The following is a 25,143-nucleotide window of genomic DNA, read 5'->3' as shown; positions in this document are numbered from 1 at the left end:
GGGAGCTACTGGGAGCGCTGGGGGCACTGGGGGCGCTGGGAGCGCTGGGGGCACTGGGAGCGCTGGGGGCACTGGGGACACTGGGAGCGCTGGGAGCACTGGGAGCGCTGGGAGCGCTGGGATCACTGGGAGCGCTGGGGGCACTGGGAGCGCTGGGATCACTGGGAGCGCTGGGAGCTACTGGGAGCGCTGGGGGCACTGGGGGCGCTGGGAGCGCTGGGGGCACTGGGAGCGCTGGGGGCACTGGGGGCACTGGGAGCGCTGGGATCACTGGGAGCGCTGGGATCACTGGGGGCACTGGGAGCGCTGGGGGCACTGGGAGCGCTGGGGACACTGGGATCACTGGGATCGCTGGGATCACTGGGAGCGCTGGGGACACTGGGAGCGCTGGGAGCACTGGGGACACTGGGATCACTGGGGACACTGGGATCACTGGGAGCGCTGGGGGCACTGGGAGCGCTGGGGACACTGGGATCACTGGGAGCACTGGGAGCGCTGGGGACACTGGGAGCACTGGGATCACTGGGAGCGCTGGGGGCACTGGGGGCACTGGGAGTGCTGGTGACACTGGGATCACTGGGAGCGCTGGGATCACTGGGAGCGCTGGGGACACTGGGATCACTGGGAGCGCTGGGGGCACTGGGAGGGCTGGGGACACTGGGAGCACTGGGGGCACTGGGAGCGCTGGGGGCACTGGGAGCGCTGGGGACACTGGGATCACTGGGAGCGCTGGGAGCACTGGGAGCGCTGGGATCACTGGGAGCGCTGGGAGCACTGGGGACACTGGGATCACTGGGATCACTGGGAGCACTGGGAGCGCTGGGAGCACTGGGAGCGCTGGGATCACTGGGAGCACTGGGGACACTGGGATCACTGGGAGCGCTGGGGGCACTGGGAGCGCTGGGGACACTGGGAGCGCTGGGAGCACTGGGATCACTGGGAGCGCTGGGGGCACTGGGAGCGCTGGTGACACTGGGAGCACTGGGGGCACTGGGAGCACTGGGGACACTGGGGGCACTGGGAGCGCTGGGGGCACTGGGAGCGCTGGGATCACTGGGAGCGCTGGGGACACTGGGAGCGCTGGGGACACTGGGAGCACTGGGAGCGCTGGGATCACTGGGAGCGCTGGGGACACTGGGAGCACTGGGGACACTGGGAGCGCTGGGCGCACTGGGAGCACTGGGGGCACTGGGAGCACTGGGGACACTGGGAGCGCTGGGGACACTGGGAGCGCTGGGAGCACTGGGATCACTGGGAGCGCTGGGGACACTGGGAGCGCTGGTGACACTGGGAGCACTGGGAGCACTGGGGGCACTGGGAGCACTGGGGGCACTGGGAGCGCTGGGGACACTGGGATCACTGGGAGCGCTGGGAGCACTGGGAGCGCTGGGATCACTGGGAGCGCTGGGAGCGCTGGGATCACTGGGAGCGCTGGGAGCGCTGGGAGCGCTGGGATCGCTGGGAGCGCTGGGATCACTGGGAGCGCTGGGAGCGCTGGGATCACTGGGAGCGCTGGGGGCACTGGGAGCGCTGGGATCACTGGGAGCGCTGGGAGCTACTGGGAGCGCTGGGGGCACTGGGGGCGCTGGGAGCGCTGGGATCACTGGGAGCGCTGGTGACACTGGGAGCGCTGGGAGCGCTGGGGGCACTGGGAGCGCTGGGGACACTGGGATCACTGGGAGCGCTGGGGACACTGGGAGCACTGGGAGCACTGGGAGCGCTGGGGGCACTGGGAGCGCTGGGGACACTGGGAGCACTGGGGACACTGGGAGCGCTGGGGACACTGGGATCACTGGGAGCGCTGGGGGCACTGGGAGCACTGGGAGCGCTGGGGACACTGGGATCACTGGGAGCGCTGGGGGCACTGGGAGCGCTGGGGGCACTGGGGACACTGGGAGCACTGGGATCACTGGGAGCACTGGGGACACTGGGATCACTGGGAGCACTGGGAGCGCTGGGATCACTGGGAGCGCTGGGATCACTGGGAGCACTGGGATCACTGGGAGCGCTGGGATCACTGGGAGCGCTGGGGACACTGGGAGCACTGGGATCACTGGGAGCGCTGGGATCACTGGGATCACTGGGAGCGCTGGGATCACTGGGAGCGCTGGGGGCACTGGGAGCACTGGGGACACTGGGAGCGCTGGGATCACTGGGAGCGCTGGGATCACTGGGAGCACTGGGGACACTGGGATCACTGGGAGCGCTGGGAGCACTGGGAGCGCTGGGGGCACTGGGAGCACTGGGATCACTGGGATCACTGGGAGCGCTGGGATCACTGGGAGCGCTGGTGACACTGGGAGCGCTGGGAGCGCTGGGGGCACTGGGAGCGCTGGGGACACTGGGATCACTGGGAGCGCTGGGGACACTGGGAGCACTGGGAGCACTGGGGAGACTGGGAGCGTTGGGAGCACTGGGGACACTGGGAGCACTGGGGACACTGGGAGCGCTGGGGACACTGGGATCACTGGGAGCGCTGGGGGCACTGGGAGCGCTGGGGGCACTGGGGACACTGGGAGCACTGGGATCACTGGGAGCACTGGGGACACTGGGATCACTGGGAGCACTGGGAGCGCTGGGATCACTGGGAGCGCTGGGATCACTGGGAGCACTGGGATCACTGGGAGCGCTGGGATCACTGGGAGCGCTGGGGACACTGGGAGCACTGGGATCACTGGGAGCGCTGGGATCACTGGGATCACTGGGAGCGCTGGGATCACTGGGAGCGCTGGGGGCACTGGGAGCACTGGGGACACTGGGAGCGCTGGGATCACTGGGAGCGCTGGGATCACTGGGAGCACTGGGGACACTGGGATCACTGGGAGCGCTGGGAGCACTGGGAGCGCTGGGGGCACTGGGAGCACTGGGATCACTGGGATCACTGGGAGCGCTGGGGGCACTGGGAGCGCTGGTGACACTGGGAGCGCTGGGAGCGCTGGGGGCACTGGGAGCGCTGGGGGACACTGGGATCACTGGGAGCGCTGGGGACACTGGGAGCACTGGGAGCACTGGGGAGACTGGGAGCGTTGGGAGCACTGGGGACACTGGGAGCACTGGGGACACTGGGAGCGCTGGGGACACTGGGATCACTGGGAGCGCTGGGGGCACTGGGAGCACTGGGAGCGCTGGGGACACTGGGATCACTGGGAGCGCTGGGGGCACTGGGAGCGCTGGGGGCACTGGGGACACTGGGAGCACTGGGATCACTGGGAGCACTGGGGACACTGGGATCACTGGGAGCACTGGGAGCGCTGGGGGCACTGGGAGCGCTGGGATCACTGGGAGCGCTGGGAGCACTGGGATCACTGGGAGCGCTGGGATCACTGGGAGCGCTGGGGACACTGGGAGCACTGGGATCACTGGGAGCGCTGGGATCACTGGGATCACTGGGAGCGCTGGGATCACTGGGAGCGCTGGGGGCACTGGGAGCACTGGGGGCACTGGGAGCACTGGGGACACTGGGGGCACTGGGAGCGCTGGGGGCACTGGGAGCACTGGGAGCGCTGGGGACACTGGGATCACTGGGAGCGCTGGGGGCACTGGGAGCGCTGGGGGCACTGGGGACACTGGGAGCGCTGGGACCACTGGGAGCGCTGGGGACACTGGGAGCGCTGGGAGCACTGGGAGCGCTGGGGGCACTGGGAGCACTGGGATCACTGGGAGCGCTGGGGACACTGGGAGCGCTGGGGACACTGGGAGCACTGGGATCACTGGGAGCGCTGGGAGCGCTGGGGACACTGGGAGCGCTGGGGACACTGGGAGCACTGGGATCACTGGGAGCGCTGGGGGCACTGGGAGCGCTGGGATCACTGGGAGCGCTGGGATCACTGGGAGCGCTGGGGACACTGGGAGCGCTGGGGACACTGGGGGCACTGGGAGCGCTGGGGACACTGGGAGCGCTGGGGACACTGGGAGCGCTGGGATCACTGGGAGCGCTGGTGACACTGGGAGCACTGGGGACACTGGGAGCTCTGGGGACACTGGGAGCGCTGGGGACACTGGGATCACTGGGAGCGCTGGGGACACTGGGAGCGCTGGGAGCACTGGGGAGACTGGGAGCACTGGGAGCGCTGGGAGCACTGGGGACACTGGGATCACTGGGAGCGCTGGGGGCACTGGGAGCACTGGGAGCGCTGGGATCACTGGGAGCGCTGGGAGCGCTGGGGACACTGGGAGCGCTGGGAGCCCTGGGGGCACTGGGAGCACTGGGGACACTGGGAGCGCTGGGATCACTGGGAGCACTGGGGACACTGGGATCACTGGGAGCGCTGGGGACACTGGGAGCACTGGGAGCGCTGGGAGCACTGGGATCACTGGGAGCGCTGGGAGCACTGGGATCACTGGGAGCGCTGGGGGACACTGGGAGCACTGGGGACACTGGGAGCACTGGGAGCGTTGGGGGCACTGGGATCACTGGGGACACTGGGAGCGCTGGGAGCACTGGGGGACACTGGGAAGCACTGGGAGCGTTGGGGCACTGGGAGCACTGGGGACACTGGGAGCGCTGGGGACACTGGGATCACTGGGTGCGCTGGGAGCGCTGGGGGGGCACTGGGAGCGTTGGGGGCACTGGGAGCACTGGGGGCACTGGGGAGCGCTGGAGCACTGGGGGCACTGGGAGCACTGGGGACACTGGGATCACTGGGAGCGCTGGGGGCACTGGGAGCGCTGGGGGCAATGGGAGCGCTGGGGACACTGGGAGCGCTGGGAGCCCTGGGAGCACTGGGAGCGCTGGGATCACTGGGAGCGCTGGGGAGCACTGGGGACACTGGGAGCGCTGGGGGACACTGGGATCACTGGGAGCGCTGGGGGCACTGGGAGCACTGGGATCACTGGGAGCGCTGGGAGCCCTGGGAGCGCTGGGAGCGCTGGGAGCGCTGGGGACACTGGGAGCACTGGGAGCGCTGGGAGCGCTGGGGGACACTGGGAGGGCTGGGGACACTGGGGACACTGGGAGCGCTGGGAGCACTGGGGACACTGGGAGCGCTGGGAGCGCTGGGAGGACTGGGAGCACTGGGGACACTGGGAGTGCTGGGAGCACTGGGGACACTGGGAGCGCTGGGAGCGCTGGGAGCGCTGGGAGCAGGGCACAGGGAGGCACTGGGATGGGGGAGCAGGGTTACTGGGAGCACTGGGAGCACTGGGGTAGAGAGCCTGGGGACCCCCATGCCACTGAGATGGGCCACTGCTGTAACTGCTGCCACTGGTGTTGCTGGTGGCACTGGTATCACTGCTGTCACTGCACTGGTGTCACTGCTGTCTCTGCTGTTACTGGTGCCACTGCACTGCTGTCACTGGTGTTGTTGGTGTCACTGGTGTTGCTGGTGTCACTGCTGTCACTGCACTGGTGTCACTGGTGCTGCTGGTTTCCCTGCTGTCACTGCTGTCACTGGTATCGCTACTGTCACTGCTGTCACTGGTATCACTGATGCCACTGGTGCCACTGCACTGGTGCCACTGATGCCACTGGTGCTGCTGCTGTCACTGGTATCGCTGCTGTCACTGCACTGGTGTCACTGGTGCCACTGGTGTCACTGGTGCTGCTGTCACTGCTGTCACTGGTATCGCTGCTGTCACTGGTGCTGCTGGCATCACTCCTGTCACTGCTGTCACCGGTATCACTGATGCCACTAGTGACACTGCACTGGTGTCACTGGTGCCACTGGTGCTGCTGCTGTCACTGGTGCCGCTGCTGTCACTGCTGTCAGTGGTGTCACTGGTGCTACTGGTGTCACTGGTATCGCTGGTGTCACTGGTGTCACTGGTGCCGCTGGTGTCACTGCTGTCACTGGTGCCGCTGCTGTCACTGGTGTCACTGGTGCTACTGGTGTCACTGCTGTCACTGGTGCCGCTGCCATCACTGCTGTCACTGCTGTCACTGCTGTCACTGGTATCGCTGCTGTCACTGGTGTCACTGGTGCTACTGGTGTCACTGGTGCCGCTGCTGTCACTGGTGCCGCTGCTGTCACTGCTGTCACTGGTGTCACTGGTGCCGCTGCTGTCGCCGGTGTCGCGGGGGGGGGGATGGGGCGGCCCTTAAAGGCGCCGCCTCCGAGAGCGGCCGGCGCCCCCCCCCCGCACCCCTGCCCCTCCCCCCGCCTCCCGCCCGGGCCCGCCCCCCTCCCCCCGGCCCGGGTCCCTCCCCCGGACTCCCGGGTCCCCTCCCCCGACGCCTGCGTCCCCCCCCCTCCCCCGGACGCCTGGGTCCGCCCCCCCCTCCCCCCCCCGGCCGCCTGGGTCCCCCGCGCCGCCCGTGCCGGCGCCCGGGGGAAGCGAGCGCGGAGGAACCATGTCCTATGTCCCCTTCCGAGGGGTACCGGCACCGGGCGGCACCGGGCGGCACCGGGGGGCAGCGGGGGGGGCAGCGGGGGGGGGGCGGTCCCGGCCCCGCAGCCGGTACCGGGAGGCAGCGGCCGGGGGGGGGGGAGCGGCCCGGGGTGGGGCCGGGAGCAGCAGCGGGGACCGGGCGGGGCCGGCACCGGCACCGGCACCGGCACCGGGGGGGTCGGCACCGGGGGATGCCGCTGCCGGGGGATGCCGGTACCCGGGGATGCCGGGGCCGGGGGGGGATGCTGGGGCCGGGGGGGGGCCGGTACCGGGGATGCCGGGACCCGTGCTGATACCCGGGGATGCCGGTACCGGGGATGCCGGTACCCAGGGATGCCGGTACCCGGGGATGCCGGTACCCGGGGATGCCGGTACCCGGGGATGCTGGTACCCGGGGATGCCGGTACCGGGGATGCCGGTGCCGGTCGCGGCCAGTGCCGGGGGGGCCGCTCGCCCCGGGGGGGGCCGGTCCCGGGCTGATGCTGGTGCCGGGGGATGCGGGTGCCCGCTGCTGCCGGTCCCGGGGGTGGCGGCCCCGGGGGTGCCGGTGCCGGGTCCTTCACCGCCGACGGGGCCCGGCCTGGGGGGGGGGGGCTCCGGGGCCGGGGGGGGTGGGGGGCGGCGGCGGGGCCGGGGGGTCCCCGGGGAGCGGGCTGACCCACTTCGAATCGGGGCCGGGGCCGGGCTGGGGGGGAGCTGCCCTGCGGCCTGGGGACCGGGGGGGGGACCCGGGCCTTGCCCACCCCCCCGCAGCCCCCCCACCCATGGGAGCCCCGAGGGACCCAGGCGTCCGGGTCAGGGTGGGGGTGGTGGGGACCCAGGCGTCCCAGCCCCTCACCCCCAGCTCCCCAATTGGGGACCCGGGCCTTGTGCATCCCCCAGCGTGGGAGGCTGGGGCACTCAGGCGTCTGGGGGGCTCCCAGGCGTCTGGGGGGCACCCAGGCGTCTGGGGGGCACCCAGGCATTGGGGTGAGGACCCAGGCATTGGGGTGGGGGCCCAGGTATTGGGGTGGGGGCCCCCTCCCCCGCCATGCGCTGCCGTTGCCGGAGCAACGCCGGGATGCGGGAGCCCAGCACCCATGGGTGGGGTGGGGGGTGTGTGTGTGGGGGGGGGAAGCGGCCGTCGGGGGGCGGCCCAGCGGTGACCCCCCCCCCCTCCCCACTCCTTCCCACCCCCCCAGATGTGCGAGGAGCCCCCCTGGCCCGCGGGCCCTACGCCCCATCGCCCTACGAGCGCCCGCCCTGGAACCCCCGGTTCTGCATCATCTCCGGGAACCAGCTGCTGATGCTGGATGAGGAGGAGGTGAGCGGGGACAGACATTTTGGGGGGTGGGGTGGGGGGTGGGGGGGTCGTCACCCCTGCGCCCCCCACCCTGGGCCTTTCTCCTTCGCTCCCAGATCCACCCGCTGCTCATCCGGGATCGCCGGAGCGAACCGTGCCGGAGCAAGCTGCTGCGCCGCACCGTCAGCGTGCCGGTGGAGGGCCGCCCCCACCCCGAGCACGGTACCGGGGGGCCCCCGCGGGCCCCGGTTACGGGGGGGGGGGGCGGGGGGCGCGGGGGGTGCAGCAGCGCGAGAGGGGAGGCTCAGCAGCATCCACCCCCCCCCCCCCAGCACGCCTCCCCCGAGCGCCGGCAGCCATCCCATAATGCTCGCGGGAGGCACGCATGGCTGCTCGGCAACCGTTGCTAGGGAAACCCCGCGGCGCGGGGAGGCGGCCGCCCCTCCCCCCTCCCCCCCCCCCCAAAAAAAAAAAAAAAAAAAAGAGGGGACCCGGGCGTCCGCGGCCTTGACCCGACCCCTCCCCCCCACCTCGGCCCACGCCCCTCCCCCATCCCCTCCCCCCCCCTCCCCCCATCCCCTCCCCTCCGCTCCCCCCCCCACCCATCCCCCCCCCCCCGGCTCCCCTCCCCCCCCGAGGGGACCCAGGCGTCCGGGCGCTGCCCCTCCCCCCGCATCGTGCCCCGTGGGTGGCCTCGGGGGGGGAGGGGCGTGGGGATGGGGGGGGATGGGGACACGGGGGGACACGGCGGCGCCCCCTCCCCCCCCCCCGCCCCTCCCCCGCTTCCTCCCGGCATTTAAAAAAAGAATTTTGTCTCCCGGCGAAGTTGGGCTTAAAAGCGTCGCCATGGCGACGGCGACAGCGCGGGGGGGACACGCGCGCGCCACCCCCCGCCACCACTGCCACCATCGCCACTGTCACCACTGCCACCATCGCCACCACCATCACCATCGCCACTGTCACCACTGCCACCATCGCCACCATCACCAGCACTGCCACCCCCGCCGCCACTGCCACCACCATCGCCACTGTCACCACTGCCACCATCGCCACCACCATCATCACCATCGCCACCATCACCACTGCCGCCACTGCCACCATCGCCACTGTCACCTTCACCACTGCCACCACTGCCACCGTCGTCACTGTCACCACTGCCACCATCGCCACCACTGCCACCACTGCCACCATCATCAGCACTGCCACCACCACTGCCACCATCGCCATTGCTGCCGCTGCCACCACCATCACCACTGTCACCATTGCCACCACTGCCACTGCCACTGCCACCATCGCCGCCACTGCCACCACCATCGCCAATGGCACCATCACCCCCACTGCCACTGCCACCACCATCACCACCCCCACCGCCACTGCCACCATCGCCACTGCCACCACTGCCATTGTAACTGCCACCACCATCGCCACTGTCACCATCGCCACCACTGCCACCACCACTGCCACTGCCACCACCGGCACCATCGCCACTGCCACCACCATCCAGTGTCACCACCCCCACTGCCACCACCGGCACCACCACTGTCACCGCTGCCACCACTGCCACTGTCACCATCGCCACCATCATCACTGCCACCACCATCCAGTGTCACCACCCCCACTGCCACTGTCACCATCACCACTACCACCACTGCCACCACCATCCAGTGTCACCACCCCCACTGCCACCACCTGCACTGCCACCATCACCACTGCCACCAGTGACACTGTCACCATCGCCACTGCCACCACCATCCAGTATCACCACCCCCACTGCCACCACCACCACCGGCACCACCACCACCACCGGCACTGCCACCACCGCCACTGTCACCATCACCACTGGCACTGCCACCACTGCCACCACCACCACTGCCACCACCGCCACTGTCACCATCACCACTGGCACTGCCACCACCAGCACTGCCACCACTGCCACCACCGCCACTGTCACCATCACCACTGGCACTGCCACCACCGGCACTGCCACCACTGCCACCACCACCACTGCCACCATCGCCACTGTCACCATCACCACTGGCACTGCCACCACTGGCACTGCCACTATCCAGTCTCACCACCACCACTGCCACTGTCATCAGTCACCATCGCCACTGTCACCATCCAGTGTCACCACCACCACTGCCACCATCGCCACTGTCACCACCATCCAGTGTCACCACAGCCACCGTCACCACTGCCACCCACCAGCACCCGCGCAGTGCAGGGGGACCAGCCACGTGCCATCCCCACCATTGCCACCATCCACTGCCACCATCCAGTATCACCAGCACTGCCATTGTCACCAGTGTCACCATCCAGTGTGACCATCACTGCCGCCATCCAGTGCCACCATCCAATGTCACCACCATCCACTGTCACCACCGCTGCCACCACTGCCACCATCACCACTGTCACCAGCACCCACATGGCACAGGGGGGACCGGCCACGTGCCACCCCTGCCACTGCCACCACCACTGCCACCATCCAGTGTCACCATCCAGTGCCACCACTGCCACCATCGACTGCCACTGTCACCAGTGTCACCATCCAGTGTCACCATCCACTGTCACCACCACTGCCACCACTGCCACCATCCAGTGTCACCATCCACCGTCACATCCCCTGTCACCAGCACTGCCACCAGCACTGCCACCGCTGCCACCATCCACTGCCACCATCCACTATCACCACTGCCACTGTCACCAGTGCCACCATCCAGTGTCACCAGCACTGCCACCAGCATTGCCACCCTGTCACCATTCAGTGTCACCACTGTCACCGTCCACTGTCACCACCACTGCCACCACCACTGCCACTGTCACCAGTGTCACCATCCAGTGTCACCAGCACTGCCACCAGCATTGCCACCCTGTCACCATTCAGTGTCACCACTGTCACCGTCCACTGTCACCACCACTGCCACCACCACTGCCACTGTCACCAGTGTCACCATCCAGTGTCACCAGCACTGCCACCAGCATTGCCAGCCCGTCACCATTCAGTGTCACCACTGTCACCATCCACTGTCACCACCACTGCCACTATCACCAGTGTCACCATCCAGTGTCACCACCACCACCATCCACTGTCACCACCACTGCTACCACTGCCACCACTGCCACCTTCACCACTGTCACCAGCACCCACACAGCACTGGGGGACCGGCCACGTGCCACCCCTGCCACTGCCACCACCATTGCCACCATCCAGTGTCACCAGCACTACCACCACTGCCATCAGCATTGTCCCCAGTGTCACCACCACCACCATCCAGTGTCACCGATGCTGCCACTGTCGCCAGTGTCACCACTGCCACCACCCGCTGTCACCATCCCCACTGCCACCAGCATCACCAGCACCATCACAGCGGGGGGACACACTGGCCACGTGCCACCCCTGCCACTGCCAGCAACCGCTGTCACCACCACAGCCACCACCAGCACTGTCACCAGTGTCACCACTGCCACCACCTACCACCACCAGCACTGCCACCACCACCAGTACCACCAGCACCAGCAGTGCAGGGGGACCAGCCACGTGCCACCCCTGCCACTGCCACCACTGTCACCACCACTGTCACCACTGCCACCAGCACTGCCACCACTGCCACCATCCACCGCCACCACCACTGTCACCACTGCCACCATCACCATCACAGCACAGGGGGGACCAGCCACGCACCGCTGCCACCCCCACCGCTGTCACCATCGCCACCAGCATCAGCGCCGCCACCATCCCCTGCCACCACCATCATCACTGTCACCACTGTCACACCTCCCCATCACCACTGTCACCATCACCACAGCCACCACTCTTGCCACTGCCACCACTGTCACCACCATCGCCACAGCCACCACCATCACCATCACCACTGCCACTGCTGTCCCCACTGCCACCACTGTCACCATCATCACTGCCGCCAGTGCCACGGTCACCGGTGGCAGTGCCTATGCTGCCACAGTCCCTGCTGCCACCACCACTGCCACCCGCCATCCCCACTGTCCCCACGGCCACCACCACTGTCCCCGTTGCCACCACTGCTACCATCACCACCACCACCATTGCCGCTGCCATGGCCACCACTCTCAGTGTCACCACTGCCACCACTGCCATAGTCGCTGTCCCCATTGCCACCACTGCCACCACCACCAGTGCCACCAGTGTCACCTCCCCACTGCCACCAGTGCCACCACCACCAGTGAGTGCCACCAGTGTCCCTGTCTCTGCTGCCACCAGCCACCAGTGCTACCACTGTCACTGCCACCGCTGCCACCATCCCCACTGTCCCCACTGCCACCATCACCACCACTGTCCCCACTGCCACCATCATCACCATCACCACCACCAGTGCCGCCAGTGTCACTGTCACTGCCACCATTGCCACCACTGCCATGACCGCCAGCGTCACTGACCCCACTGCCACCATCACCAGCACCACCAGTGCTGCCAGTGACACTGCCACTGCCACCACTGCCATGGCTGCCAGTGTCACTGTCCCCACTGCCACCACTGTCACTGCCACCATCACCACCATCACCAGTGTCACGGTTCCCACTGTCCCCACTGTCCCCACTGCCACCATTACCACCAGTGTCACTGTCCCCACTGCCATGAATTGCCACCACTGTCCCCACTGCCATGGCCACCAGTGTCACTGTCCCCACTGCCACCATCACCACCATCACCACTGTCACTGTCCCCACTGCCCCCACTGCCACCACCACTGTCACTGCCACCACTGTCCCCACTGCCATGGCCATCAGCGTCCCCACTGCCACCATCACCACTATCACTGGTGCTGCCGGTGTCACTGTCCCCACTGCTCCCACTGTCCCCACTGCCCCCACTGCCATGGCCACCAGCGTCCCCACTGCCACCATCACCACCATCACCGGTGCTGCCGGTGTCACTGTTCTCACTGTTCCCGCTGTTCGCACTGTTCCCACTGTCCCCGCTGCCACCACAGTCCCCGCTGCCATGGCCACCAGTGTCACTGCCACCATCACTGCCATCACCAGTGCCACTGTCCCCAGTGTCCCCCAGTGTCCCCAGTGTCCCCCGTGTCCCCCGGCCCCCCCGCTGTCGCTGTCCCCCGTGGGGGGTCTCTGTGGGGGCCGGTCCCGCGGGGGTCCCACGGGGGGGGGAGGGGACACGGCCACGAGACCCCGCGCGCGGCGGCGGGGCGTGGCCACGTCTCCCCGGCAACGCCGCCCCGCCCCCTCCTCCGGACCCCGCCCCCCCCGGCCCGGGGCGGGGCCGCGCGCGCCCGAGGTGAGAGCGGGGGGGGAGGGGGAGGGGAGGGGGCGGGGCCGGAGGGGGCGCGCGGCGGGGGCGGAGCGTGCGCGCGCGCGGGGCGGCGGCGGCGGCGGGAGCGGGAGCGGCGGGGGGTGAGTGTGCAACGGCCGGGGCGAGTGTGCAACCCCCCCGGGCGAGTGTGCGGCGGCGGCGGGGGCGAGCGTGCACGGGCGGGGGCGAGCGTGCAAGGGCGGGAGCGAGCGTGCAAGGGCGGGAGCGAGCGTGCACACTTGCAGGGGTGACAGGGAGTGTGCAGGGCTGGGGCTGAGTGTGCAAGGCTGTAGGGGTGACAGGGAGCGTGCACAGCTCAGGGGTGAGCGTGCAAGGCTGTAGGGGTGACAGGGAAAGTGCACAGCTGAGGGGTGAGCGTGCAAGGCTCTAGGGGTGACAGGGAGCGTGCAGGGCTGGGGCTGAGTGTGCAAGGCTGTAGGGGTGACAGGGACTGTGCAGGGCTGGGGGGGTGAGTGTGCAAGGCTGTAGGGGTGACAGGGACTGTGCAGGGCTGGGGGGGTGAGTGTGCAAGGCTGTAGGGGTGACAGGGAGCGTGCGGGGCTGGGCAGTGAGCGTGCAAGGTTCTAGGGGTGACAGGGAGTGTGCAGGGCTGGGGGTGAGTGTGCAAGGCTGTAGGGGTGACAGGGAGCGTGCACAGCTCGGGGGTGAGCGTGCAAGGTTCTAGGGGTGACAGGGAGTGTGCACAGCTCGGGAGTGAGTGTGCAAGGCTGTAGGGGTGACAGGGAGCGTGCGGGGCTGGGCGGTGAGCGTGCAAGGCTCTAGGGGTGACAGGGAGTGTGCGGGGCTGGGGAGTGAGTGTGCAAGGCTGTAGGGGTGACAGGGAGCGTGCGGGGCTGGGTGGTGAGCGTGCAAGGCTCTAGGGGTGCCAGTGAGCGTGCAGGGCTGGGGGGTGAGTGTGCAAGGCTTTGGGAGTGCCAGTGAGCGTGCACAGCTCGGGGGTGAGCGTGCAGGGCTGGCAGCAAGTGTGCAAAGGTCTGGGGGTGAGGGTGCACAGCTGGGGGGGTGAGTGTGCATGGGCCAGGTGTGACAGTGAGCGTGCACAGCTGGGGACAAGCGTGCCCGGCTCCAGGTGTGAGTGTGCACGGCTGGGAGTGAGCAGGAGCGTGCAGAGCTCGGGGGAGTGAGCGTGCACGGCTGGAGCGTGCATGGCTTCACAGGTGAGCGTGCACGGCTGGAGGCGGGAGGGTGAGCGTGCACAGCTCCAGGGGTGAGCGTGCACAGCCCCGGGGCTGACGGCGAGTGTGCACGGCCAGGGCTGAGTGTGAGCGTGCAAAGCCGGTGAGTGTGGGCATGCACGGCCAGGGGTGAGCGTGCACGGCTCGAGGGTAACAGCGAGTGTGCAGGGCCTGGGGTGAGCGTGCACAGCTGTGGGGGTGAGCGTGCACAGCCCCAGGGGAGTGTGCATGGCCTGGGGCGGGGAGGTGATGGCTCAGGGGTGAGAGTGAGCGTGCACGGCCTGGGGCGAGTGTGCACGGCCTGGGGTGAGCGCGTGCGGTGCCTGGCGTGAGTGTGAGCGTGCACGGCCTGGGGTGAGCGTGTGCGGCTCCTGGTGCGAGTGTGAGCGTGCACGGCCTGGAGCGAGCGTGCACGGCCTGAGGTGAGCGTGCACGGCTCCAGGTGTGAGCGTGAGCATGCACGGCCAGGGGTGAGCGTGCACAGCTGGCGGTGAGCGTGCACGGCCCAGGGCGAGCGTGCACGGCGCCGGGGGTGAGTGTGAGCGTGCACGGCCTGGGGTGAGTGCACGGCCTGGGGGAAGCGTGCACAGGCTGAGGTGAGCGTGCACGGCCTGGGGTGAGCGTGCAGAGGCTGAGGTGAGCGTGCACGGCCTGGGGTGAGTGTGCACAGGCTGAGGTGAGTGTGCAGAGGCTGAGGTGAGAGTGCACGGCCTGGGGTGAGTGTGCACAGGCTGAGGTGAGTGTGCATGGCAGGGGGTGAGCGTGCACAGCTCGGGGGGGGGGTGAGCGTGCGCAGCCTGGTGTGAGTGTGCGCAGCCAGGGCTGAGTGTGCACGGCCTGGGCCGAGCGTGCATGGCTCCGGGGGTGAGTGTGCACAGCCAAGGGTGAGCGTGCAAGGCCCGGGCTGAGTGTGCCCCCAGCCCCCTGCACACGACCGCCTGCGTGTAACCCCCCCACCACCCCCCTCGCCGCCTCTCGCCCCCCCGCCCCGGCCTGCGCGTGGCACACGCGTGTGCGAGGCGTGCGGGGATGCGGCCGGGGGCCGGTTCCCCCCCGGGTGCCCGTGGGGCTCGCGGGGGGCCCCCGGGGCGGCTCTAGGGCGGGGGAGGCGCCATGTGGGGCCCCCCCCAGCCGGGCCCCCCCTGGGCGCTGCGGGGCACCCTGGGCCCCCCCCCCGGCACCCGCCTCAGCCTGGAGGGCGGCAGCAGGACCGTGGCCGGTAGGAACCGGGGGCGGGGGCTGGGCTGGGGGGACCCCCAGACTGGGGGCACTTGGGGGGGTCTCGGGGGGGGCAGGGCTGGGGGGACCCCAAGATTGGGGGCAGGGCTGGGGGGGGCTGGGCTGGGGGGACCCCGAGATTGGGGGCACTTGGGGGGGGGCAGGGCTGGGGGGACCCCCAGACTGGGGGCAGTTGGGGGGGGCAGGGCTGGGGGGACCCCAAGATTGGGGACACTTGGGGGGGGTCTTGGGGGGTGGGACCCCAAGATTGGGGGCAGTTGGGGGGGGTCTCAGGGGGGCACGGCTGGGGGGACACCGAGATTTGGGACAGTTGGGGGGGGTCTTGGGGGGTGGGACCCTGAGATTGGGGGCAGTTGGGGGGGGCAGGGCTGGGGGACCCCAAGATTGGGGGTAGGGCGGGGGGGACCCAGAGATTGGGGACAGGGCTGGGGGTGGCTCGGGGGGGCAGGGCTGGGGGGACCCCGAGATTGGGGACACTTGGGGGGGGGTGTCGGGGGGGGCAGAGCTGGGGGGAGCCCAAGATTGGGGACAGTTTGGGGGAGAGACAGGGCTGGGGGGACCCCGAGATTGGGGACAGTTTGGGGGGGGTCTCAGGGGGGGCAGGGCTGGGGGGACCCCGAGATTGGGGACAGCTGGGGGGGGGCAGGGCTGGGGGGACCCCGAGATTGGGGACAGTTTGGGGGGGGTCTCAGGGGGGGCAGGGCTGGGGGGAGCCCGAGATTGGGGACACTTGGGGGGGGCAGGGCTGGGGGGACCCCGAGATTGGGGACACTTGGGGGGGGTCTCAGGGGGGGGCAGGGCTGGGGGGAGCCCGAGATTGGGGACACTTGGGGGGGGCAGGGCTGGGGGGACCCCGAGATTGGGGACACTTGGGGGGGGTCTCGGGGGGGCAGGGCTGGGGGGACCCCAGGGGCAGAGTTCAGGGGATGTTTAGGGGGGGGTGGAATTTGGGGGGGCGGGGGCAGAATTAGGGGGTCCCCAAGATTGGGGGCAGAGTTAAGGGGACCCCAGGGCCGGGGCAGAGTTAAGGGCATTTGGGGGGGGGGCAGAATTTGGGGGGGTCTTGGGGGGGGCAGGGTTAAGGGGACCCCGAGGTTGGGAGCAGAGTTAAGGGGATATTGGGGGGGGGGGGTCAGGGTTAAGGGGGGTTTGGGGGGGGGCAAAGTTGGGGGACCCCAGGGCTGGGGGCAGATTTGGGGGACCCCAGGGCTGGGGGCAGCGTTAAGGGGATATTGGGGGGGGGGCAGAGTTTGGGGGACCCCAGGAGCATGGGGACGCCCCTTGGTTTTGGCGGGGGGTGGGGGGGTGACGTCAGGGATGGGAGGAGGGACGGGGGGAGGGGCAGAGGGATGGGGGGGGCGAGGGGACCCCGGGGGCTGCTGGGAGGTGGGGGGGGGGAGGGAGGCCCTCAGGGTGCTCCCTGACACGGGGGTGACCCCATGGCCCCCCCATACCCGTCCCAGGATGCCTGGGGCCCCCCCAATTCTCCCAGGATGCCTGGGGCCCCCCAAATCCCTCCCAGGATGCCTGGGGCCCCCCAAATCCCTAGGTCCCCCCAAATGCTCCCCAGATGCTTGGGGCCCCCCAAATCCCTCCCAGGACACCTGGGACCCCCCAAATCCCTCCCAGGATGCCTGGGGCCCCCCAAATCCCTGGGTCCCCCCAAATGCTCCCCAGATGCTTGGGGCCCCCCAGATCCCTCCCAGGACACCTGGGACCCCCCAAATCCCTCCCAGGATGCCTGGGGTCCCCCAAATCCCTGGGTCCCCCCAAATCCTCCCCAGATGCCTGGGGCCCCCCCATTACCCCTCCCAGGATACCTGGGAGCCCCCAAATCCCTCCCAGGATGCCTGGGTCCCTCCCAAATCCCTGGGTCCCCCCAAATCCTCCCCAGATGCCTGGGGCCCCGAAAATCCCTCCCAGGACACCTGGGCCCCCCCAAATCCCTGGGTCCCCCCAAATACTCCCCAGATGCCTGGGGCCCCGCATTACCCCTCCCAGGACGCCTGGGCCCCCCCAAATCCCTGGGCCCCCCCCAAATCCTTGGGTGTCCCTCTTACCCCTCCCAGGATGCCTGGATCCCCCCCCAAATCCCTGGGTCCCCCCAAATCCTCCCCAGATGCCTGGGGCCTCCCATTACCCCTCCCAGGACACCTGGGCCCCCCCAAATCCCTGTTTCCCCCCAAATCCTCCCTGGATTCCTGGGCTCCCTCCCCCCCCGCCGTAGGCCCGCATCCCGCAGCGGGGGGGTGGGGGGGTCCCCACTGTTGTGTGTGCCCCCCCCCTTGTCCCCGGTGTCCCCTCAGGCTCCTGTCCCCCCCTTGTCCCCCCCAGATTACCACGGCGGCCGCTCCCGCAGGAAGAGCGTCCCCGGGGGGAAGCAGTACAGCATCAACATGGACGCCCCGCCCGCCCCCCCCTTCCGGCCCTCGGTGAGCACACGCCTGTCGCCGTGGTTGCCCTCATCCCGCACACGCCTGTCGCCGTGGTTGCCCTCGTGCCGCACACGCCTGTCGCCGTGGTTGCCCTGGCCCCGCGCACACCTGTCGCCATGGTCCTGCGCGTGCGTGTTGTCGTGGTTGGGCTGGTCCCGGGAGGGGCGTGCTTGTTGCCGTGGTTACCGGGATCCTGCACACGCCTGTCGCCGTGGTTACCCCGTCCCGCACATGCGTGTCGCCACGGCTACCCTGCTCCTGCACACGTGTTGCCGTGGTTACGCCGGCCTGCGCACGTGGTTTGTCGTGGTTACCCTGGTCTTGTGCACATGGGTGTTGTCATGGTTACTCCATCCTGCACACGCGTGTTGTCATGGTTACCCCATCCTGCCCTTGTATGTTGCCATGGTTACCCCATCCTGCACACACACGTGACCCCGGTTGCCCACGGTTACCCTGGTGCTGCGCGTGTATGTTGCCATGGTTACGCTCATCCAGCGCACGCCTGTCACCATGGTTACCCCATCCTGCACACGCCTGTTGCCACGGTTACCCTGGTCCTGCACATGTATGTTGCCTGGGTTACCCTGGTCCTGTGTGCACATCTCAACATGGCTGCTCCGCTCCTGCACACATGTGTTGTCATGGTTACCCCACTCCCATGTCTCCATGGTTACCGCAGTCCTGCACACGCGTGTCCTCATGGTTACACTGGCTGCACACGTGTGTGTGGCCACAGTTACCCTGGTCCTGCACATGTATGTTGCTGTGGTTACCTTGGTCCTGCACACACGTTGCCATGGTTACCTTCATCCTGCACACATGGTTACCCCGGTCCCATGTTGCCATGGTTACCCCGGTCCTGCCCATGCATGTTGCCATGGTTACTCTGCTCCTGCACACACGTGTCATCGTGGTTACCATGCCCGTGCACATGCCTGTTGCCATGGTTACCATCACCCACGTCGCCATGGTTACCCTGGTCCTGCCCGCGCCTGTCACCGTGGTTACCGTGACTCTGCACACGCGTGTTGCCGTGGTCACTCTGCTCCTGCACATGCCTGTCGCCTGGTTGCCGTGATCCTGCCTGTGCCTGTCACCATGGTTACCCTGGTCCCACGTCGCCGTGGTTACCGTGGTCCTGCCCATGCCTGTTGCCATGGTTACCCCGCTCCTGCCCACCCGGTGACCCCGCTCCCATGTCACCACGGTCCCCCTACTCCTGCACATGCCTGTTACCATGGTTACCCCGATCCCTCATCCCCATGGTTACCCCTGCTCTTCCACATTCCTGTTGCCGTGGTAACCCTGTTCCTGTGCTCCCCGTTGCCATGGTAACCCTGCTCCTATGCCCCCCATCACCGCGGTAACCCTGGACCCATGCTCCCCATCGCCATGGTAACCCTGCTTCTATGCCCCCATCGCCATGGTAACCCCGGTCCTATGCCCCCCATCACCATGGTAACCCTGGACCCATGCTCCCCATCGCCATGGTAACCCTGGACCCATGCTCCCCATCGCCATGGTAACCCCGGTCCTATGCTCCCTGTTGCCATGGTAACCCCGGTCCTATGCCCCCCATCGCCATGGTAACCCTGGACCCATGCTCCCCATTGCCATGGTAACCCCGGTCCTATGCCCCTCATCACCATGGTAACCCTGGACCCATGTTCCCCGTCGCCATGGTAACCCTGCTCCTATGCCCCCATCGCCATGGTAACCCCAGTCCTATGCCCCCCCATCACCATGGTAACCCTGGACCCATGCTCCCCTTCGCCATGGTAACCCTGCTCCTATGCCCCCATTGCCATGGTAACCCCAGTCCTATGCCCCCCATCGTCATGGTAACCCTGGACCCATGCTCCCTGTCGCCATGGTAACCCTGCTCCTATGCCCCCATCGCCATGGTAACCCTGGACCCATGCTCCCCATCACCATGGTAACCCCGGTCCTATGCCCCCCATCACCATGGTAACCCTGGACCCATGCTCCCGGTCGCCATGGTAACCCCATCCATCCCCATTGCCTCCATGGTCCCCTGGTCCCCCCGGCCCCCCCGCCACCCGTGACCCCCCTGCCCCCCGCCCCCCGCCCCTGGCCCCCCCTCAGCCGCCTGTACCCCAGCAAGGCTTCCTGAGCCGCCGCCTGAAGAGCTCCATCAAGCGCACCAAGAGCCAGCCCAAGCTCGACCGCACCAGCAGCTTCCGGCAGATCCTGCCCCGCTTCCGCAGCGCCGACCACGACAGGTGGGGACGCGCGGGGACACCGCGGGGACGGCCTGGGGGCACCCGTCGAGGCACGGGGATGCTCTGGGGGTGGCGGTGGCGTGGGGACAGGCCTGGTCTCTGGGTGACACTGAGCTGGGCATGGGGACGGTCCTGCTGCCCCGGTGTCACCTGGTCAGGTCTGGGGACAGTCCTGGTCTCTGGGTGACACCAAGCTGTGTTTGGGGATGGTCCTGTTCCCCAGGTGACACCAGGACAGGTTTGGGGATGGTCCTGCTGACCAGGTGGCACTGGGTCATGCTTGGGGACACTCCTGGTCTCTGGGTGACACCAAGCTGGGTTTGGGGACGGTTCTGCTGCCCAGGTGGCACTGGGTCATGCTTGGGGACAGTCCTGTTCCCCAGGTGACACCAAGCTGGGTTTGGGGACGGTCCTGCTGCCCCGGTGGCACTGGGTCAGGCATGGGGACACTCCTGCTCTCTGGGTGTCCCCAGGCTGGGGCTGGGGCCAGTCCTGCCCCCCATGTCCCCAGGCTGGGCACAGGGACGTCCCCATTCCCTGAATGTCCCCAGGCTCGGGGTGGGGGTGGCCGGTCCGGATGCAGGGACAACCCCCTGTGTGGGGCGGGTCCCCAATGTCCCCATATCGGGCCGGGTCCCCCCTGTCCCCATCCCCACGTGTGGCAGCTCCCCAATGTCCCCAGTGTCCCCATATGGGGCAGCTCCCCACTGTCCCCAGTGTCCCCATATCAGGCAGGTGTCCAGTGTCCCCAGTGTCCCCAATGTGTGGCAGCTCCCCACTGTCCCCAGTGTCCCCATATGGGGCAGGTGCCCAGTGTCCCCAGTGCCCCCGTATGGGGCAGGTCCCCAGTGTCCCCGTATGGGGTAGACCCCCAGTGTCCCCAATGTGTGGCAGCTCCCCACTGTCCCTACTGTCCCCATCCCCACGTGTGGCAGCTCCCCAGTGTCCCCAGTGTCTCCAGTGTCCCTGCATGGGGCAGGTCCCCAGTGTCCCCATACGGGGCAGCTCCCCAGTGTCCCCAGTGTCCCCAGCATCCCCAGTGTCCCCATCCCCACGTGTGGCAGGTCCCTAGTGTCCCTGTATGGGGTAGACCCCCAGTGTCCCCAATGTATGGCAGCTCCCCACTGTCCCCAGTGTCCCCAGTGTCCCCGCATGGGGCAGCTCCCCACTGTCCCCAGTGTCCCCGCATGGGGCAGGTCCTCGCCACTCCCCACCTTGGGGACACGCTGGGGACCGGGTGGCCGGGCAGGTGGCGGGCGGTGCCGGCGCTGTTTGGAGCCGGAGCCAGTGGGTGGGAACCGGGCGCAGGATCCGGCCTGGCACCCAGCCCGGCGTCACCGTCACCGTCACCGCGGATGGGGTACGGTCCCCTGTCCCCGGGGAGGGGGGGGGGGGGGTCCCATGTCCCCAGGGAGATGGTCCCCAGGAGATGGGGTCTCCTGACCCCCGTGTCTCCTGGGGATGTCCCCAAGGAGGCCCTCTGTCCCCAGGGGGGTCCCCTGTCCCTTGGGATGTCCCTTGTCCCCGGGGAGATGGTCCCTGGGCTCAGAGGACTTCTGTCCCCTTGTCCCTGTCCCCTGGGGACACGGGTCCTCGCTGCTCCCGGGGCCCCTCATCCCCTTACCCCCGGGTGGTCCCCGAGGGGATTCCCCTGTCCCCAAGGGGTGGCCCTGTCCCCAGGAGCACCCCTTGTCCCCTACCCCCAGGGCTGGTCCCCAAAGGTCCCTTGGAGGGGGGGGGGATGTCCCTTGGGATGTCCCCAAGGGGATGCCCTGGGCGGGGGGGTCCCTTGTCCCTTGTCCCCAGGGGAAGGGGGGGGGGGTGTGCCTGCTCGCTGGGGTATTTTTAGCTGCGCCACCCCCGCCACGCTGGGTGCCGGTGACACGGTGCCGGTGACGGCAGCCGGGAGCGGCGGCCGTGGGGACGGGGACATGGCGGGGCCCGCTGCTTACGCAGCCCCGCGGCTAAATATAGCGCCCGGGGGCGGCTCACCTGCGCCAGCTGCCGAGTGCGAGGGGGGGCCAGACGCCTGCGGCCCCCTGGTCTGGGGGGTCCTGATGCCTGGGTCCCCCTGGTTTGGGGGGCCTGACACCTGGGTCCCCCTGTTTTGGGGGTCCTGACACCTGGGTCGCCCTGTTTTGGGGGGTCCTGATGCCTGGGTCCCCCTGTTTTGGGGCAGCTGACACCGGGGTCCCCCTGTTTTGGGGGTCCTGACACCTGGGTCCCCCTGGTTTGGGGGGACTGGATGCTTGGGTCCCCCTGTTTTGGGGGTCCTGACACCTGGGTCCCCTCTGTTTTGGGGCAGCTGATGCCTGGGTCCCCCTGTTTTGGGGCAGCTGACACCTGGGTCCCCCTGGTTTGGGGGTCCTGATGCCTGGGTCCCCCTGGTTTGGGGGGTCCTGATGTCTGGGTCCCCCTGTTTTGGGGCAGCTGACACCTGGGTCCCCCTGGTTTGGGGCAGCTGATGCCTGGGTCCCCTCTGTTTGGGGGGGGGCCCAGACACCTGGGTCCCCCTTGCCTGGGTGGGGGGGCAGATGCCTGGGTCCCCCTGTTTTGGGGTGGCCGGATGCCTGGGTCCCAGACGCCTGGGTCCCCTCTGGCTTTGTGGGGCCCAGACACCCCCGACACCTGGGTCCCCTCTGGCTTTGGGGTGGGGGGGGGGGTCCCCGGACGCCTGGGTCCCTCGGGGATGTGACAGCGGGGGTTGTGGGGGGTCACTCCTGGGTGCCCCCTCCATGTCCCCGTCCCCCCCCGCCCTGACTCTGTCTCTCTCTGTCCGTCCCGGCGCCGCGGACGTGTCCCCAGGTCCCGCGCGGATGCCCCAGGTACCCCCCACCCCCCCACCGCCACCGTCACCCCCCGCTCGCATGCCACCACCCCTACCCTGGGCACCTCCCCACCCCCACCCCCACCCCGCCACCCCCCCCGAGCCTCCCCCCGCGTCCCCGCAGGGCCCGGCTGATGCAGAGCTTCAAGGAATCGCACTCCCACGAGTCCCTGCTGAGCCCCAGCAGCGCGGCCGAGGCGCTGGAGCTCAACCTGGATGAGGACTCTATCATCAAGGCGGTCCACAGCAGCATCCTGGGCCAGGAGTTCTGCTTCGAGGTACGGTCCAGACCTTCTCGTCACCCCCCCCGGCCATCACCGTGGCATCTGGTCACTGTTGTCTATCACCCGCAGGTGACCACGGCCTCGGGGACCAAGTGCTTCGCCTGCCGCTCAGCCGCTGAGAGGGACAAGTGGATTGAGAACCTGCAGCGGGCGGTGAAGCCCAACAAGGTGAGGACGTCGTCGTCGTGGGGGCAGAGGTGGTCAAGTGGTGGAGATACTGGTAGAGATGGGGATGGTCAGCTGGTGGGGGTGGTCAACTGGTGGGGGTGGGGATGGTCAGCTGGTGGGGGTGGTCAACTGGTGGAGATGCGGATGGTCAACTGGTGGGGGTGGTCAACTGGTGGAGATGGGGACAGTCAACATGTGGGGGTGGTCAGCTGGTGGGGTTGGTCAACTGGTGGAGATGGGGATGGTCAATGGGTGGGGGTGGTCAACTGGTGGGGGTGGTCAACTGGTGGCAATGGGGACGGTCAACTGGTAGGGTTGAGAATGGTCAACTGGTCGTGTGAGAATGGTCAACTGGTGGGGGAAGGGTTGGTCAGCTGTGGGGAGGTCAACTAGTGGGGATGGCCAGCTGGGGGGGATGGGATTAGTCAGCTGTTGAGGATGAGGATGGTCATCTGGCAGGGACAGAGATGGTTAACTGGTGGGGATGGGGGTGGTCAGCTGGTGGGGATGGGGATGGTCAGCTGGTTGGGATGGTCAAATGGTGGGGATGGGGGTGGTCAGCTGGTGGAGATGGTCAAATGGTGGGGATGGGTATGATCAGTTGGTGGGGATGGGGATGGTCACCTGGTGCAGATGTCCCCTGGGGCACCCTGGCCCTTGGGGTCACGCTTCCCTGGGGTCACTTGTCCTGGTGGCCACTCAGCTGGTGTTGTCCCCTGGGGTTGCCCCTGCCCCAGGGTCACTGTCCCCATCTGCCCCCACCCCCAGCTCTCCCTGCCCCATCTGTCCCACCGCCCTGGGCCCCCCCGCACCCCACGTCCCACTCCCAGCTGTCCTCACCCCCAACGGTCCCCACGTCCCCTGCTGAGCTCCCTCCCTCCCACCCCTCCTCAGGACAACAGCCGGCGGGTGGACAATGTCCTGAAGCTGTGGGTGATCGAGGCGCGAGACCTTCCCCCCAAGAAGCGGTACTACTGCGAGCTGTGCCTGGACGACATGCTCTACGCCCGCACCACCAGCAAGGCGCGCACCGACAATGTCTTCTGGGGAGAACATTTTGAGTTCAACAACCTGCCGGCTGTCCGCACCATCCGCCTGCACCTCTACAAGGACACCGACAAGAAACGCAAGAAGGACAAGAGTAACTACGTGGGGATGGTGAGCATCCCCATCGCCAGCGTCACCGGTCGGCACTTCGCCGAGCAGTGGTACCCGCTCAGCCAACCCAGCGGCAGCAAGAGCAAGGCGGGTTGTCCGGCTCTACGCGTCAAGAGCCGCTTCCAGACCATGAGCATCCTCCCCATGGAGCTCTACAAGGAGTTCGCCGAGTACGTCACCAACAATTACCGGATGCTCTGCGCCGTCTTGGAGCCCGTGCTCAGCGTCAAGAGCAAGGAGGAGGTGGCCTGCGCGTTGGTGCACATCTTGCAGAGCACTGGCAAGGCTAAGGTGGGGGGCTGGGGGGGTGGGGAGGGGCAGGGTGGAGGTGGGGTGGAGGACTGAGGATGGAGGGATGGAGGGATGGAGGGAGGGAGGGATGGAGGGAGGGCAAGATGGAAGGAGGATGGAGGGATAGGTGGAGGATGGATGGATGGAGGATGGATGGATAGAAGGATGGATGGAGAATGGAGGATGGAGGGATGGAGGATGGATGGATGGATGGATGGATGGATGGAGACTGGCTGGATGGAAGGATGGACAAATGCAGGATGGATGGATGGGTGGATGGATGGAAGGGTGGAAGGAGGCTGGAGGATGGATGGATGGAAGGATGGATGGAAGGAGAATGGAAGGATGGATGAAGCAGGATGGACAGACAGACGGAAGATGGAGGGAGGATGGATGGAGGATT

The 25,143-nt window shown here is 68.2% G+C and overlaps 1 protein-coding gene across 1 annotated transcript in view; it reads left to right on the top strand.

Annotated features, from left to right (window-relative positions):
• The first annotated feature begins 6,289 nt into the window (after nt 1-6,289).
• SYNGAP1 (synaptic Ras GTPase activating protein 1) overlaps nt 6,290-25,143 on the top strand; it is a 33,530-nt gene continuing 14,676 nt past the window's right edge. The window contains exons 1-8 of the mRNA XM_075725307.1: nt 6,290-6,309; nt 7,507-7,630; nt 7,726-7,831; nt 17,666-17,763; nt 19,891-20,012; nt 22,964-23,117; nt 23,193-23,291; nt 24,186-24,740. Of these exons, the coding sequence (XP_075581422.1) occupies nt 6,290-6,309; nt 7,507-7,630; nt 7,726-7,831; nt 17,666-17,763; nt 19,891-20,012; nt 22,964-23,117; nt 23,193-23,291; nt 24,186-24,740 (1,278 nt within the window). The remainder of the gene's footprint in view (nt 6,310-7,506; nt 7,631-7,725; nt 7,832-17,665; nt 17,764-19,890; nt 20,013-22,963; nt 23,118-23,192; nt 23,292-24,185; nt 24,741-25,143) is intronic.

Source organism: Pelecanus crispus, chromosome 29 (assembly GCF_030463565.1).
Source record: "Pelecanus crispus isolate bPelCri1 chromosome 29, bPelCri1.pri, whole genome shotgun sequence".
Classification (NCBI taxonomy): domain Eukaryota; kingdom Metazoa; phylum Chordata; class Aves; order Pelecaniformes; family Pelecanidae; genus Pelecanus; species Pelecanus crispus.
The sequence above is the reverse complement of the archived record's forward strand: the minus strand, read 5'-3'. Positions and strand labels throughout refer to the sequence as shown.